Genomic DNA, 16697 nt, shown 5'->3' with positions numbered 1-16697 from the left:
CCGACATTCAAGGCAGTCAGCACGCATCATGACTGGTTCACATGGATATACTGTAAATCACAAGGAGCCACATTCAGGGGCCGTGATGCTGGAGCTGTTGGCTGTACCTTGGCTGGAGATGGTACAGTTGGCAGCGGAGAGGTCAGAGGTCAGAGGGAGCCGAGTGATCCAACAGTCTGGATCTTCACACAGCAGAGTCGACCTGGAGTTCTGCACACACACACACACACACACACACACACACACACACACACACACACACACACACACACACACACACACACACACACACACACACACACACACACACACACACAGAGAGGAGATGAGCGTTGGTCAGACTCATCACAGTCACTGCTGAATTATACAGTGAAGCACAGGAACAATGCAAGAACACCTCTTACTTTTACTGTCAATGAGGTTGTTTTATGATCATGTCAAATATAGCAGCAGTGTAGGTCTTGGTTCATTACTGCTGAAACAATGGAGTGGTCTCACCGACGTCACGATCTCCTTAGTTACGAGGTCGGTCGGCCATGTTGGAGTACATACAGAACCTACATGGCGGCGCGTAAGCAAGGAAGTGCGGCGAAAATACAATACTTTGAATCACTGGATAGTGCATCAAAGGTTCGCTACCTGGCCAAATTGAAGGTTATTGGTAACTTGGATCCCTATACGATGAGTGCAGATGGTTTCAGTGCCGATCCTACTTATCTTCCATCGGTAAACTACGCCAACATCTACACGTATCTCGTGAACACCCCGAGTCCTTACACAAAAGACGAGCTGGAGTGCTACAAAGGGCTCAACGCTTATAATCAGTTTGTCAGTGGATGGGTCCGAGACGTCAAAGCAACGGTCGTCGACAATTCTCATCTCGTCATTGGAAGAGTACATATATACAGATCTGGTCAGATATTTAGCAATATTCAATGTTTACTCAGTGCAAACAGACACGTGTGTTTGTTTACATTGTACATGCACGTCATTGTGTGCGTGTGTGTAGGAATTCACTTTCAACTAACTCCTAACTTCATCCCCCCCCCACACACATATATATATATACACACATATATATATGATCTGACGTTAAACTCATATCAAGCAATGCTGAGGCTGCATCTCTGTGTTTCGCCTGTTGTACACGCTCGACACGTCTCTGGTACCGACTGCTGTCACGGGCCGATGAAGCTTCGGTAACCTTCTCATGTAAAAGTTTAATTTATATTTCCTTTATTAAATACTGTTCACAAACGAATTTGTAAATAAAATCACTGACCACTTATAAAGTGATCCGCACATACTCTAGTGTACGCCAAATTCCATTCCTTTATATCTCGAGAGATGCGTGACAGCCATTTCTCGCGACGTCGCTTGGATAGCTCCTTCGTGTCATTTCCTTGATGTGTAATGACCGCTGGCAAACGAAAGAATGATTTCTTGTCTATCAGCTCTGCTGCCACAACCAAAGACAGCACAAAAGTTCACCACCGATAGGTTATGCGACTCAGCCGTGCATGCCAGTGGCTTTGTGTGTACTCCAACATGGCCGACAGCTAAACTGTGACGTCACACGAGACCACTCCATTAGTTGATGAATTAATTCGTCAATTCAAACATTGAATCATTTTTACAAGCAAAAATGTAAAATGTAAATATCTTTGTGTTTTGGACTAGAACATATTTAACGGTGCCCCGCCCCCTTTACTCTGGGAACTGTGATGGCTTCACATTAAATAGATTTTTAATCTTTACAACCCACCATACATTTAAACAAATGAGCTTTTCACAAATGATATTCTGTTTCGCATCGTATCGAAATTATTTTTACCAAACCGCATTTCATTGAAAATAACCCCAGTGGTGAAAAAGACATGAATCTATGGTGATGATACAAACGTTACATGTTCATCATACTGTGCTGACGTGCTGCCGTGTTCATTGGTTCACTTGTTTCAAAGGGAAACAGATCAGATGAAACTCTAAAATACATGCCATTGTCTCTTTCAAGTGTTCATTCTCTTCTTTAACCGGGCTGCTGTCTGCTATGCAGACCATGATAATCACAGAACTCAAAGCATTAATTGCTGTCAATTGGGAACACACAGTCAGGCGGTGCTGTCCAGTGTGGGGCCAGCAGCAAACAGCCATTTATTTAAAAAAGCCTCAGCCAGCGAGGATGATTACAACCCAAGAAGGAAATGAGGAAATGAGGGGAGCACGAGCTGAACAAAGCCACAGGGAAATAAAGGAGAAGAGAGAAGAAAAGAGGAGAAGATGAATAAAGGAGGAAGAGAGACCCCGGGAGAGAGTGGGAGAAGAAAAGGAGGAGAAAGAAGATCTGATGAGGTTGATGGGCCGCTATTCAGACGGCCGCCATAATTAGATCCACGGTGAATACACTGGACAAAGAGCAGAGAGCCAACATCTAGTGTCTGTACGTGTGGAGGTATGAGGGAGAGAGAGAGAGAGAGAGGGGGAGAGAGAGGGAGGGAGAGAGGGGGAGAGAGAGAGAGAGAGAGAGAGGGGGAGAGAGAGGGAGGGAGAGAGAGGGAGGGAGAACACAGATACACACACACACCTGTGTGTACCAAGTACAAGCTTGTCTTTGTCCATGTGAGGCTCCAGGAGCATTCCCTCTGACAATCACTCCCAGGACACAGCTTACCCATGTCTCCATGAAACACACACACACACACACACACACACACACACACACACACACACACACACACACACACACACACACACACACACACACACACACACACACACACTGTGCTGCCACTCGCACCAAAGCTTTTACTGCAGATTGCTTAAAATGTCAACTTTAAATGTCACCAGGGCAGAAAGTTGCCCCGCTGCTTCTACAGTGAAGCATATCAGAGTATATCTTCCCGTCTGTCCCTCCTCTGAGCTATAGATGTCTCATCATACTCATAACACAGCCACGAGTCCAACAGCCTCTTCATCTGCACAGTGTCTCAGTGAACTGGTGTCATGTTGGGGTTGCAGGGCATTATGGGAGAAACAGGAATACAGGTAAACATAAGCTCATGCTCGATCACTGCAATCTCAAGTATAGTGTTGTACAGTGTTGTACTACGGTGTTTAATGTTAAACTGTACCGGTAGTATTAGGCCACTCAATGGTAATAACCTGCCCAGAGACTTCTGGGGCACATTTACATTTAGGTGGAAACTGAAATGTTGATGAATGTGAACTGTCCCTGGTGAATAAATCAATCAACTACATGAACAGTGTGGTAGAATACAGAAGACATGAAACATTACTGTCATGCACTGTGAATACCATCACTGCTGGGGGGGGGTTGCAGCACGGCTCATCACAGAGGGACATGCTGACGCTCTGCACTGAGTGTTTGTGGGTCAAACTTATACCTGACGAGATGAAAGTGAGTGAGGAAACGATTCCTTCGCTCAGCTATTCTGTGCTTCTTCCTTTCTTATCTGATATTGAACACAACTAACTCAACTATTTAAAAGATGAAAGAATAAAATGTATGATGTTCATGCAATGGCTCAGTCTGTGATGCAGTACTCATCCCCCTCCACCCTGAAGTATTGTGCTGACCAGCTGTCTCCGGTGTTTACAGACATTTTCAACACCTCCCTGGAGACATGCCACGTACCAGCCTGCTTCAAGGTCTCCACCATCATCCCTGTCCCTAAAAAACCAAGGATCACAGGACTTAGTGACTACAGGCCCGTCGCCCTGACCTCTGTGGTCATGAAGTCTTTTGAGCACCTTGTCCTGTCTCACCTAAAAACCCTCACTGACCCACTCCTGGACCGCCTGCAGTTCGCCTACAGAGCCAACAGATCTGTGGATGACGCAGTCAACTTGGCCCATCACTTCATCCTCCAGCATCTGGACTCCCCAGGAACCTACGCCAGGATCCTGTTTGTGGACTTCAGCTCTGCTTTCAATACCATCATCCCGTCTCTGCTGCATAGCAAGCTCTCCCAGCTGCAGGTGCCCGACTCCACCTGCAAGTGGATCACAGACTTCCTGTCTGACAGGAAGCAGCACGTGAAGCTGGGAAAGCACGTCTCATCCTCCAGGACCATCAGCACCGGTTCCCCCCAAGGCTGCGTTCTTTCCCCTCTTCTCTTCTCCCTGTACACCAACAGCTGCACCTCCAGTCACCAGTCCGTCAAGCTCCTGAAGTTCGCGGATGACACCACCCTCATTGGACTCATCTCTGGTGGGGATGAGTCCGCCTACAGGTGGGAGACTGACCATCTGGTGACCTGGTGCAGGTTGAACAACCTAGAGCTCAACGCTCTAAAGACAGTGGAGATGGTTGTGGATTTCAGGAAGAACGCAGCCCCACCAGCCCCCATCACTGTGTGTCGCTCCCCCGTCAACGTGGTGGAGTCCTTCCTCTTCCTGGGCTCCATCATATCCCAGGACCTCGAGTGGGAGCTGAACATCAGCTCCATCACCAAGAAGGCTCAGCAGAGGATGTACTTCCTGAGGCAGCTGAAGAAGTTCAACCTGCCAAAGACAATGTTGGTGCATTTCTACAGAGCCATCATTGAGTCCATCCTCTGCTCCTCCATCACGGTCTGGTACGCTGCAGCCACTGCCAAGGACAAGGTCAGACTGCAGCGCATCATTCGCTCTGCTGAGAAGGTGATTGGCTGCAATCTGCCGTCCCTCCAGGACTTGTTCTCTTCAAGAACCCTGAAGCGAGCAAGAAGGATTATAGCTGACCCCTCTCAAGCTGGACATAAACTGTTTGTGCCCCTTCCATCTGGTAGGAGGCTGAGGTCCATCAGGACCAAGACCTCACGACACATGAACAGTTTCTTCCCGTCGGCAGTCGGGCTCATTAACAGAGCCCGGGACCCCCACTGACTCTGTCAACCCCAGGACAATTTCCCACCGGTCACTCCCCCGCACATCCCTTCTATCACACTGGACACTTTCACACTACACTTCATCTCACTGGTTTATAGTCCTGTTACCTGTCCGCTTGTGCACTCGACTTCACTTTATTTTATATTTCACTTTATCTTATATTGCACTTGATTATATTTTACTTTATCTTATATTTTCTGTCAATTTAATTTGTTCTACTTTGCATTGTTGATTGTTGTTGGTTGTTGTTAAATGTTACGCACCTCCCGTCATGTCAAATTCCTTGTATGTTCAACATACGATGGCAATAAACGGTTTCTGATTCTGATTCTGATCAGTGTCCACCAGGAGGCAGCATCCCCTCAGTGCTGGACCTGAGAGGCCTCACACCAGACTGACTGAGCACATCCAGTCTGTCAGGGTCAGAGGTGACATGATGATGTGTCCTGCTCCAGTGTTGCTGCTGTCGCACTCAACAGGTCGCTTTAAACTCAACCCAAGCAGGCGGCCCTGCTGTTACATTACACAACTTTTTCATGCGTTTCAATTTCAAAGTCCTTTCTTGCCCAAAAGTGTCATAAGATATTACAGATGTTTTAACTCTGGTTTCTACACTTTAACTGAGCTGATATCTGGACAACAGGTCGTCCCTGTCTGGAAACAAAAGTATCTGAATTAAATATTCTAGCAATGATATGACAAATGGGAGCATTTTTCAAAAGTTGAACATGAACTGTAACATGTTCTTCTATAACACGTCTTCTTTCAGACTAGTGTAGAGAAAACATCCAAACTGCACATGTAGGAGTTTAGTTTACTACTCTGTCTGTAGATTTCTCCTAAATTCACCAACAGTTACCATTACATAATATCTCATCTGCATATCTCAACTTAACATTTCAGAAAACTTGTACTACAGTAAATCCTCGTCTTAATGTGAGTGATGAAGTGGTGAAGTTTCATGCGATATCTATGAGTGTGTGACTCTATTCACCTGTAGAGTCTCTAAATGTCTGTAATGGAACTAAACATCTCTTTAAGGACGTTTCCTCTCAATGAGTTTGTTCTCAGACTCTGATGATGAATCTCTTACATTCACCAAACGTTCCTCTTTCATTCCTCTCTGTGTGCTGAATGTGTATCTACATCAAATGTTCATGTTCTTAATAGAAGTGTATCTACATCAGATGTTCGTGTTATTAATAGAAGTGTATCTACATCAGATGTTCGTGTTATTAATAGAAGTGTATCTACATCACATGTTCGCGTTATTAATAGAAGTGTATCTACATCACATGTTCGTGTTATTAATAGAAGTGTATCTACATCACATGTTCGCGTTATTAATAGAAGTGTATCTACATCACATGTTCGCGTTATTAATATAAGTGTATCTACATCAGATGTTCATGTTATTCATAGAAGTGTATCTACATCAGATGTTCATGTTATTCATAGAAGTGTATCTACATCACATGGTCATGTTATTAATAGAAGTGTATCTACATCACATGTTCGCGTTATTAATAGAAGTGTATCTACATCACATGTTCGCGTTATTAATATAAGTGTATCTACATCAGATGTTCATGTTATTCATATAAGTGTATCTACATCAGATGTTCATGTTATTCATAGAAGTGTATCTACATCACATGTTCATGTTATTAATAGAAGTGTATCTACATCAGATGTTCATGTTATGAATAGAAGTGTATCTACATCACATGTTCATGTTATTAATAGAAGTGTATCTACATTAGATGTTCATGTTATTAATAAAAGTGTATCGACATCACATGTTCGTGTTATTAATAGAAGTGTATCTACATCACATCTTCATGTTATTAATAGAAGTGTATCAACATCACGTGTTCATGTTATTAATATAAGTGTATCTACATTTGATGTTCGTGTTATTAACATAAATATATCTACATCACATGTTCGTGTTATTAATAGAAGTGTATTTACATCACATGTTTATGTTATTAATAGAAGTGTATCGACATCACATGTTTGTTATCAATATAAGTGTATCTACATCACATGTTCGTGTCATTAATAGAAGTGTATCTACATCACATGTTCGTGTTATGAATAGAAGTGTATCTACATCATGTTTATGTTATTAATAGAAGTGTATCTACATCACATGTTCGTGTTATGAATAGAAGTGTATCTACATCACATGTTCGTGTTATTAATAGAAATGTATCTACATCAGATGCTCGTGTTATTAATGGAAGTGTATCTACATCACATGTTTGTGTTATTAATAGAAGTGTATCTACATCAAATGTTCATGTTATTAATAGAAGTGTATCTACATCACATGTTCATGTTATTAATAGAAGTGTATCTACATCACATGTTCGTGTTATTAATAGAAATGTATCTACATCAGATGCTCGTGTTATTAATGGAAGTGTATCTACATCACATGTTCGTGTTATTAATAGAAGTGTATCTACATCACATGTTCATGTTATTAATAGAAGTGTATCTACATCACATGTTCATGTTATTAATAGAAGTGTATCTACATCACATGTTCGTGTTATTAATAGAAATGTATCTACATCAGATGCTCGTGTTATTAATAGAAGTGTATCTACATCACATGTTCATGTTATTAATAGAAGTGTATCTACATCACCTGTTCATGTTATTAATAGAAATGTATCTACATCAGATGTTCATTTTATTCATAGAAGTGTATCTACATTAGATGTTCATGATATTAATAGAAGTGTATCTACATCACATGTTCGTGTTATTAATAGAAATGTATCTACATCAGATGCTCGTGTTATTAATAGAAATGTATCTACATCAGATGTTCATGTTATTCATAGAAGTGTATCTACATTAGATGTTCATGATATTAATAGAAATGTATCTACATCACATGTTCGTGTTATTAATAGAAGTGTATCTACATCACATGTTCATGTTATTAATAGAAGTGTATCTACATTAGATGTTCATGTTATTAATAGAAGTGTATCTACATCACATGTTCATGTTATTAATAGAAGTGTAGCTACATCACATGTTCATGTTATTAATAGAAATGTATCTACATCAGATGTTCATGTTATTCATAGAAGTGTATCTACATCACATGTTCATGTTATTAATAGAAGTGTATCTACATCAGATGTTCATGTTATGAATAGAAGTGTATCTATATTAGATGTTCATGTTATTAATAGAAATGTATCTACATCACATGTTCATGTTATTAATAGAAGTGTATCTACATCACATGTTCGTGTTATTAATAGAAGTGTATCTACATTAGATGTTCATGTTATTAATAGAAGTGTATCTACATCACATGTTCATGTTATTAATAGAAGTGTATTTACATTAGATGTTCATGTTATGAATAGAAGTGTATCTATATTAGATGTTCATGTAATTAATAGAAATGTATCTACATCACATGTTCATGTTATTAATAGAAGTGTATCTACATTAGATGTTCATGTTATTAATAGAAGTGTATCTACATCACATGTTCATGTTATTAATAGAAGTGTATCTACATCACATGTTCATGTTATTAATAGAAATGTATCTACATCAGATGTTCATGTTATTCATAGAAGTGTATCTACATCACATGTTCATGTTATTCATAGAAGTGTATCTACATCAGATGTTCTATAACATGAACATGTCTATTAAGATGAATAGAAATAGTATGTTATTAATAGAAGTGTATCTACATCACATGTTCGTGTTATTAATAGAAGTGTATCTACATCACATGTTCGTGTTATTAATAGAAGTGTATCTACATCACATGTTCATGTTATTAATAGAAGTGTATCTACATCACATGTTCATGTTATTAATAGAAATGTATCTGCATCAGATGTTCATGTTATTCATAGAAGTGTATCTACATCACATGTTCATGTTATTAATAGAAGTGTATCTACATCAGATGTTCATGTTATGAATAGAAGTGTATCTATATTAGATGTTCATGTTATTAATAGAAATGTATCTACATCACATGTTCATGTTATTAATAGAAATGTATCTACATCAGATGTTTGTGTTATTAATAGAAGTGTATCTACATCACATGTTCGTGTTATTAATAGAAGTGTATCTACATCACATGTTCGTGTCATTAATAGAAGTGTATCTACATCACATGTTCGTGTTATTAATAGAAGTGTATCGACATCACATGTTTGTTATCAATATAAGTGTATCTACATCACATGTTCGTGTCATTAATAGAAGTGTATCTACATCACATGTTCGTGTTATTAATAGAAGTGTATCTACATCACATGTTCGTGTTATTAATAGAAATGTATCTACATCAGATGCTCGTGTTATTAATGGAAGTGTATTTACATCACATGTTCGTGTTATTAATAGAAGTGTATCTACATCACATGTTCATGTTATTAATAGAAGTGTATCTACATCACATGTTCATGTTATTAATAGAAGTGTATCTACATCAGATGCTCGTGTTATTAATGGAAGTGTATCTACATCACATGTTCGTGTTATTAATAGAAGTGTATCTACATCACATGTTCATGTTATTAATAGAAGTGTATCTACATTAGATGTTCATGTTATTAATAGAAGTGTATCTACATCACATGTTCATGTTATTAATAGAAGTGTATCTACATCACATGTTCATGTTATTAATAGAAATGTATCTACATCAGATGTTCATTTTATTCATAGAAGTGTATCTACATTAGATGTTCATGATATTAATAGAAGTGTATCTACATCACATGTTCGTGTTATTAATAGAAATGTATCTACATCAGATGCTCGTGTTATTAATAGAAATGTATCTACATCAGATGTTCATGTTATTCATAGAAGGGTATCTACATTAGATGTTCATGATATTAATATAAATGTATCTACATCACATGTTCGTGTTATTAATAGATGTGTATCTACATCACATGTTCATGTTATTAATAGAAGTGTATCTACATTAGATGTTCATGTTATTAATAGAAGTGTATCTACATCACATGTTCATGTTATTAATAGAAGTGTAGCTACATCACATGTTCATGTTATTAATAGAAATGTATCTACATCAGATGTTCATGTTATTCATAGAAGTGTATCTACATCACATGTTCATGTTATTAATAGAAGTGTATCTACATCAGATGTTCATGTTATGAATAGAAGTGTATCTATATTAGATGTTCATGTTATTAATAGAAATGTATCTACATCACATGTTCATGTTATTAATAGAAGTGTATCTACATCACATGTTCGTGTTATTAATAGAAGTGTATCTACATTAGATGTTCATGTTATTAATAGAAGTGTATCTACATCACATGTTCATGTTATTAATAGAAGTGTATTTACATTAGATGTTCATGTTATGAATAGAAGTGTATCTATATTAGATGTTCATGTAATTAATAGAAATGTATCTACATCACATGTTCACATGTTCATGTTATTAATAGAAGTGTATCTACATTAGATGTTCATGTTATTAATAGAAGTGTATCTACATCACATGTTCATGTTATTAATAGAAGTGTATCTACATCACATGTTCATGTTATTAATAGAAATGTATCTACATCAGATGTTCATGTTATTCATAGAAGTGTATCTACATCACATGTTCATGTTATTCATAGAAGTGTATCTACATCAGATGTTCTATAACATGAACATGTCTATTAAGATGAATAGAAATAGTATGTTATTAATAGAAGTGTATCTACATCACATGTTCGTGTTATTAATATAAGTGTATCTACATCACATGTTCGTGTTATTAATAGAAGTGTATCTACATCACATGTTCATGTTATTAATAGAAGTGTATCTACATCACATGTTCATGTTATTAATAGAAATGTATCTACATCAGATGTTCATGTTATTCATAGAAGTGTATCTACATCACATGTTCATGTTATTAATAGAAGTGTATCTACATCAGATGTTCATGTTATGAATAGAAGTGTATCTATATTAGATGTTCATGTTATTAATAGAAATGTATCTACATCACATGTTCATGTTATTAATAGAAATGTATCTACATCAGATGTTTGTGTTATTAATAGAAGTGTATCTACATCACATGTTCGTGTTATTAATAGAAGTGTATCTACATCACATGTTCGTGTCATTAATAGAAGTGTATCTACATCACATGTTCGTGTTATTAATAGAAGTGTATCTACATCACATGTTTGTGTTATTAATAGAAATGTATCTACATCAGATGTTCATGTTATTAATGGAAGTGTATCTACTTCAGATGTTCGTGTTAGTAATAGAAGTGTATCTACATCACATGTTCGTGTTATTAATAGAAGTGTATCTACATCAGATGTTCGTATTATTAATAGAAATGTATCTACATTAGATGTTCATGTTATTAATGGAAGTGTATCTACATTCGATGTTCATGTTATTAATAGAAGTGTATCTACATCACATCTTCGTGTTATTAATATAAGTGTATCTACATTAGATGTTCATATTATTAATAGAAGTGTATCTACATCACATGTTCATGTTATTAATAGAAGTGTATCTACATCACATGTTCATGTTATTAATAGAAGTGTATCTACATCACATGTTCGTGTTATTAATAGAAGTGTATCTACATCACATGTTCATGTTATTAATAGAAGTGTATCTACATCACATGTTCATGTTATTAATAGAAGTGTATCTACATCAGATGTTCGTGTTATTAATAGAAGTGTATCTACATCACATGTTCGTGTTATTGATAGAAGTGTATCTACATCAGATGTTCATGTTATTAATGGAAGTGTATCTACATCACATGTTCGTGTTATTAATAGAAGTGTATCTACATCAGATGTTCGTGTTATTAATAGAAGTGTATCTACATCACATGTTCGTGTTAGTGATAGAAGTGTATCTACATCACATGTTCATGTTATTAATAGAAGTGTATCTACATCATGTTTATGTTATTAATAGAAGTGTATCTACATCACATATTTATGTTGTTAATAGAAGTGTATCTACATTAGATGTTCATGTTATTAATAGAAGTGTATCTACATCAGATGTTCATGTTATTAATATAAGTGTATCTACATTAGATGCAGGTACAGACGTGTCAGCAGTGGCTTGTGGCTGCAGTAGTTCATACAAACATACATTTATATGATTGTATCAGTGATTCAAAGCAGCCATTGGTTTCCATTCATTTCTGTATAATGTGAAAACATATTAGTAGACTACATCACTGCTGTACTATTGCTGTTTTAATCAATCAAATGGAATTAAAACCAATGGCTGGCTGGATAGCATGTTCTACAACAGAACAAATAAGAGGACCCCAGGGATGAAAGGTTCACCTGGTTTGTAGTAAATGTGTGGAAATGTGTGTTTCCCAATTTCAGCTTCGGGACACAACGATCAGGAAGGAAGAAAAAATTATTCTAAAAACTCATATTGAAATGGAACAGTTGTAGAGGGCGACATCGCTCACAAGGTGTGTCCAGCTGTTCAAGTTCACATTCGTCGGCTATAAAACGGTCAAAAAACAAAACTGTTCAGAAACAGTGTAAAAGCATCGGTTATTAACAATAAGAGCAGAACGAGGCCACATATTCTCTCATGTGATGATATCTGCCTGGGATGGAGTGTGATCACACGCATGATACTTCACAGAGTCAAGTCTTTAAATACCTGCAGAGGATGGACGCTGTCTGTGGGACAGCTCGGGACGAGAGGGGAAGGACAGAGCGAAGGAAGCCTCTCAGTCTGTAGACGGAGGCAGAGCGTATTGGATTTCATGGGGAACCAGCGCTGATGTGCAGATACTGCTTCTTTTGTTTTAATTTGTAACCCAATGCTGGAGCCGTCTGAGCTGTAAGTACTGCTAATTTGTTTCAGACTAATTCATCACGGCCACGGCTTTGGAATTCACCATGATAGGGCAAACACACACATACACACACACACACACACACACACATATACAGAGCAAGAGAAATGAGAAACACTCACCCACAGCCTTGTTCTGGACACATGAAGTAACTACTCACTGAGTGTCAGACATATTTTCTTATTTGACAATTAATAGACTTTTATTAAAAGTCAATGTGTCCCTCCCTTCTGACCTCAGCTACGTTTGTATTGTGCTGGAGACAGATGTTTACTGTCCTCTGGGACAACAGAAACACAACCCACGCTATGTTTGGGAAAGTTATTGATCCAGAGTTATGTGACATCATCAATGCTCTTCTTTCATATCTGAAGTCTGAACAGAGAAGTCATTGCAGTGAGATGTGGCAGCTGAATGTTTTATAGAGAATAACAAAACTGTCACATTCAAAATGATTTTAACGTCAGTCCAGAAACCTTTCTAGTCCTCATGAACAAGACTCTCCAGCAGAGAGTCCATCAGGACCACATGAAGGACAGGGGGACAGAGGGCCTGTGGACTCAGGAAGCAGAGCAGCAACCACAGTAGAATGTGAATATAAGCACCTACATGTACATGCTGGGTGGAATCACTTGGAAACCTATTGGACATTCAAACAGCAGCTGGACTTCAAGGAGACACGGATCAACTGTCAATCCGATGCTGCAGGTCGTACTCTGAGAGAGCAGAAATCAAGGGTTCAACTAAACAGCAACATAACCCCGACTACAATACCAGAGCATCTTCTCTGTCAACCTGCAACAAGAAGAGCGTGCTACTCTACAGCCACCAAACCACACAACACAGCTACACATGAGATGATGAGAATCAGAGCGGCACAGGGCCAGACCACACTGTGAGTGTGAGTGTTTGTGAGTGTGTGTGTGAGATTAGCCAGGCCAGTAGAGAACGCAGATGCCAAAGATGTGGGGGGAGAGGCTATCGGATGGTATCAAAAGCTCTTTTCACTTCTCTTGGTCTGACGCCGATCTCATTGACTGAACAGCCGACAGTCACAAAGAGCCAACCTGTGCACCAAAGACACGAGACACAAGAGACTCAACTCAAGCACATTGATTCAAACGGGAGTTGTGTTCAGTGGCCACACCCCCATCGATAATGAGAGGCCTCACTGACGGCCCTGACCCACAGAGAGCAGCTCAGCACTAACGTCTCCTCCATCGAACAGCCAAGCTGGCTGTTGAACTTGTGTCCAGACAGTAGAGAATAACGTTAGGATGTCAAAGCTCACACAGGATGTCTGGTTGGGTTGTTATGCCCGTTTACATATTATTTGATTAGAAATGTCTCTAGAATGCAGGAGATCTCATCTGGCTTCTCACTACGGCTCAAGAGGTCCCTCCTTTAGATGCAAGTCCATTGACCAAACAGCTCTACATGTCTCACTGATGCACAGAGCAGGAGTTTGTGCCTCTCTCGACCACTCAAAGCGCTTTTACACTCCATGTCATTCACCCATTCACACACCACAGGTGAAGTGTCTCGCCCCAAGGACACATGGACACGGACTGGAGGACCCGAGGGTCCAACCGCCGATCCTCTGATTGAGGGACGACCCGCTCTACCTTCTGGGATTCACTTGGCTCGGAGCTTAAGGGGCTCATCTTTGTACGACACAAATTAGGTGTCAGAAAAGTTTGGGAATAAAAAGTCAGGTACCGTTTTGAAACGGTATTTAAAATTCAGTCATGGAGAGGCATTGATGTCGTGTGAGTGTTTCCTCTTTACAAAGAGTCTACGGAGATGATTAGCGCTGCTTGGAGGCTATACTGGAAGTGTCAGGACTGTATGTGAGACAGAAAAGAAAGATGGAGGACCAGAGGGATTGACCAGAGCTGTCAGATTCCTGGCACTTCATAAAAACAACGTGATCAATTAAAGATCTTCTGATCCACGTAGATGCAAGGCCTTGTCCCCCCCTCCTCCTCTTGTCTCACTCTAACTATCCACCCAACCCTCCATCTATCAGTGGGCTGTCAGGCCTCCCCGGCAGAGCTCCATCTCAGTTGAGAGTGCTGCCTTAAGCCCCATCAGCCGGAGGAGAGTCTTTGAGCAGCAGTCTAAGCCCCTCGCCCGGACCCCGGTCCCCTCATGAATATTAACCAGCCTCGAGCCTGGCTTTAATCTGCCTGATCCCCGCACTGCTGCCGCCGAGACGATAGCGAATCTAATTATTTGGTCTGATATTAACCCCCCCAACACACACACACATAACGCCCTGTCCTCACTATACATGCTGTAACATCCACGCATGTGTGCGCTCGTGCAAACAGACACCGACTGAACTCCAGAGACACCTTCTTTTGCCAAAGTCAGTTTACATTTTAAAACATTCACACACACACACACACACACACACACACACACACACACACACACACACACACACACTCACACACACACACCTCTCCATCAACCCCCCTCCACCTCCAGCGCAGCCTGCGACGCCCTCTCCTTATCAGGCCCAAAAACGCCCTCCTCAACACCGATAAAACTTGAATGCAAATGATGCCAGGCTGATTTCATTTCTTCATTTTCTTCCTCCATTCCCCCGTTCAGTATCAGACTGGCTCTTGGCTCTCTCTCGCTCTCGCTCTCTCTCTCTCTGGGGAGTGAGGATGATGATGAGGATGATGATGATGATGATGATGATGATGATGATGATGATGGCGTTGATGGGGACGGGAAGCAGAGAACTTTCCTTGAACTAACCCCAATGTCTAACCCCATCTCACATCGCCTTGTGCTATATACGGACTTGAATTAAAGGGGAGAAAATATGATATATATATATATATATATATATATATATATATATATATACTGTTTATACTGAGCCCCCCCCCCCACCACCACCACCACACTACCCTGCAGAAGAGCAGATTAAGATTTCTCTGCACAGCTGTCAACGGCCACAGTTTTACTGCCACCACTGGAATAAGTGTGTTTGTATATGCAAATCATAACTGGTGCATGAAGCACACCTTTGTGTCCGAGGTGTGCACTGTTTCACATGATGGTGCACGCTGCTCTGTGACAGTGTGGCAGTCATTACATCGTCAATCGTCCATGTTAGTGCAGGCTCATGACAGTGATACTACAGTTTGGCCTTCTATCAGAAGAGTAGGCTGGTTTATATATCGCCTCCTCTCGTCTCAGCGACCACTCGACGCGCTTCACTACACAAACCAGCATCCAGCGCATTGACACAGAGAGGCCACCGAGGGTCCAGCTGCTCATCAGGAGCATGAAGTGGTGTAAATGGTGTAGCAGCCCTGCTGTCAGGTCAGTGACAGCAGGGCTGCTACACCATGGAGCTCTACAAGCATTTTACCAGTTTCTATATTCTATTGTTTTCTTTTTCTATCTGCTGGACATTAGCGGTCCACATAACCCTACAAAATAAAGACACATTCCTCAAATATGACGTGTTGTCTTAACCCGTGCAGCCTTACAAGAACGTTGCCGAAATTAAATACAGTCGATGATATGAAAGAATATGATTACAAACCAGACCGGACATTCAATGCCAACGTTCAGTACTTGATCCTTTTTAATTCTCTGATCCATCCAGTCAGTCGGTATGTCTGACTGACTGGAGTTCACTCAACTCATACTACGTCTTTATCAACACTCAAGATAAAACGTGTAGGATCGCTCAGGTTTCATGTTGAATATGTAGTGAGTAAGTTTCTCCTGGTGAACAAACAACAAGGCCTTCCTCACCGACCTCTTCTTCTCGTGACCTGATGACACGTACAGACACCAGCACCCTATCTTTACATCCACTGAGTGAATACCAGCGAGGAGAAGAGCTCGATGT

At 39.8% G+C, this 16697-nt stretch overlaps 1 protein-coding gene across 1 annotated transcript in view; it reads right to left on the bottom strand.

The window, feature by feature from the left end:
* The window catches only part of zfpm1 (zinc finger protein, FOG family member 1), a gene marked incomplete at both ends in the record, with an annotated part of 77498 nt that overhangs the window by 7335 nt on the left and 53466 nt on the right, over window positions 1–16697 (bottom strand). Inside the window, one exon of the mRNA XM_079265673.1 lies at window positions 108–210. Within this exon, the coding sequence (XP_079121799.1) occupies window positions 108–210 (103 nt within the window). The remainder of the gene's footprint in view (window positions 1–107; window positions 211–16697) is intronic.

The sequence above is a fragment of the Melanostigma gelatinosum genome, assembly GCF_949748355.1.
Source record: "Melanostigma gelatinosum genome assembly, chromosome: 1".
NCBI classification, from domain to species: Eukaryota; Metazoa; Chordata; class Actinopteri; order Perciformes; family Zoarcidae; genus Melanostigma; species Melanostigma gelatinosum.
This window is presented reverse-complemented; position numbering and strand designations above follow the sequence as displayed.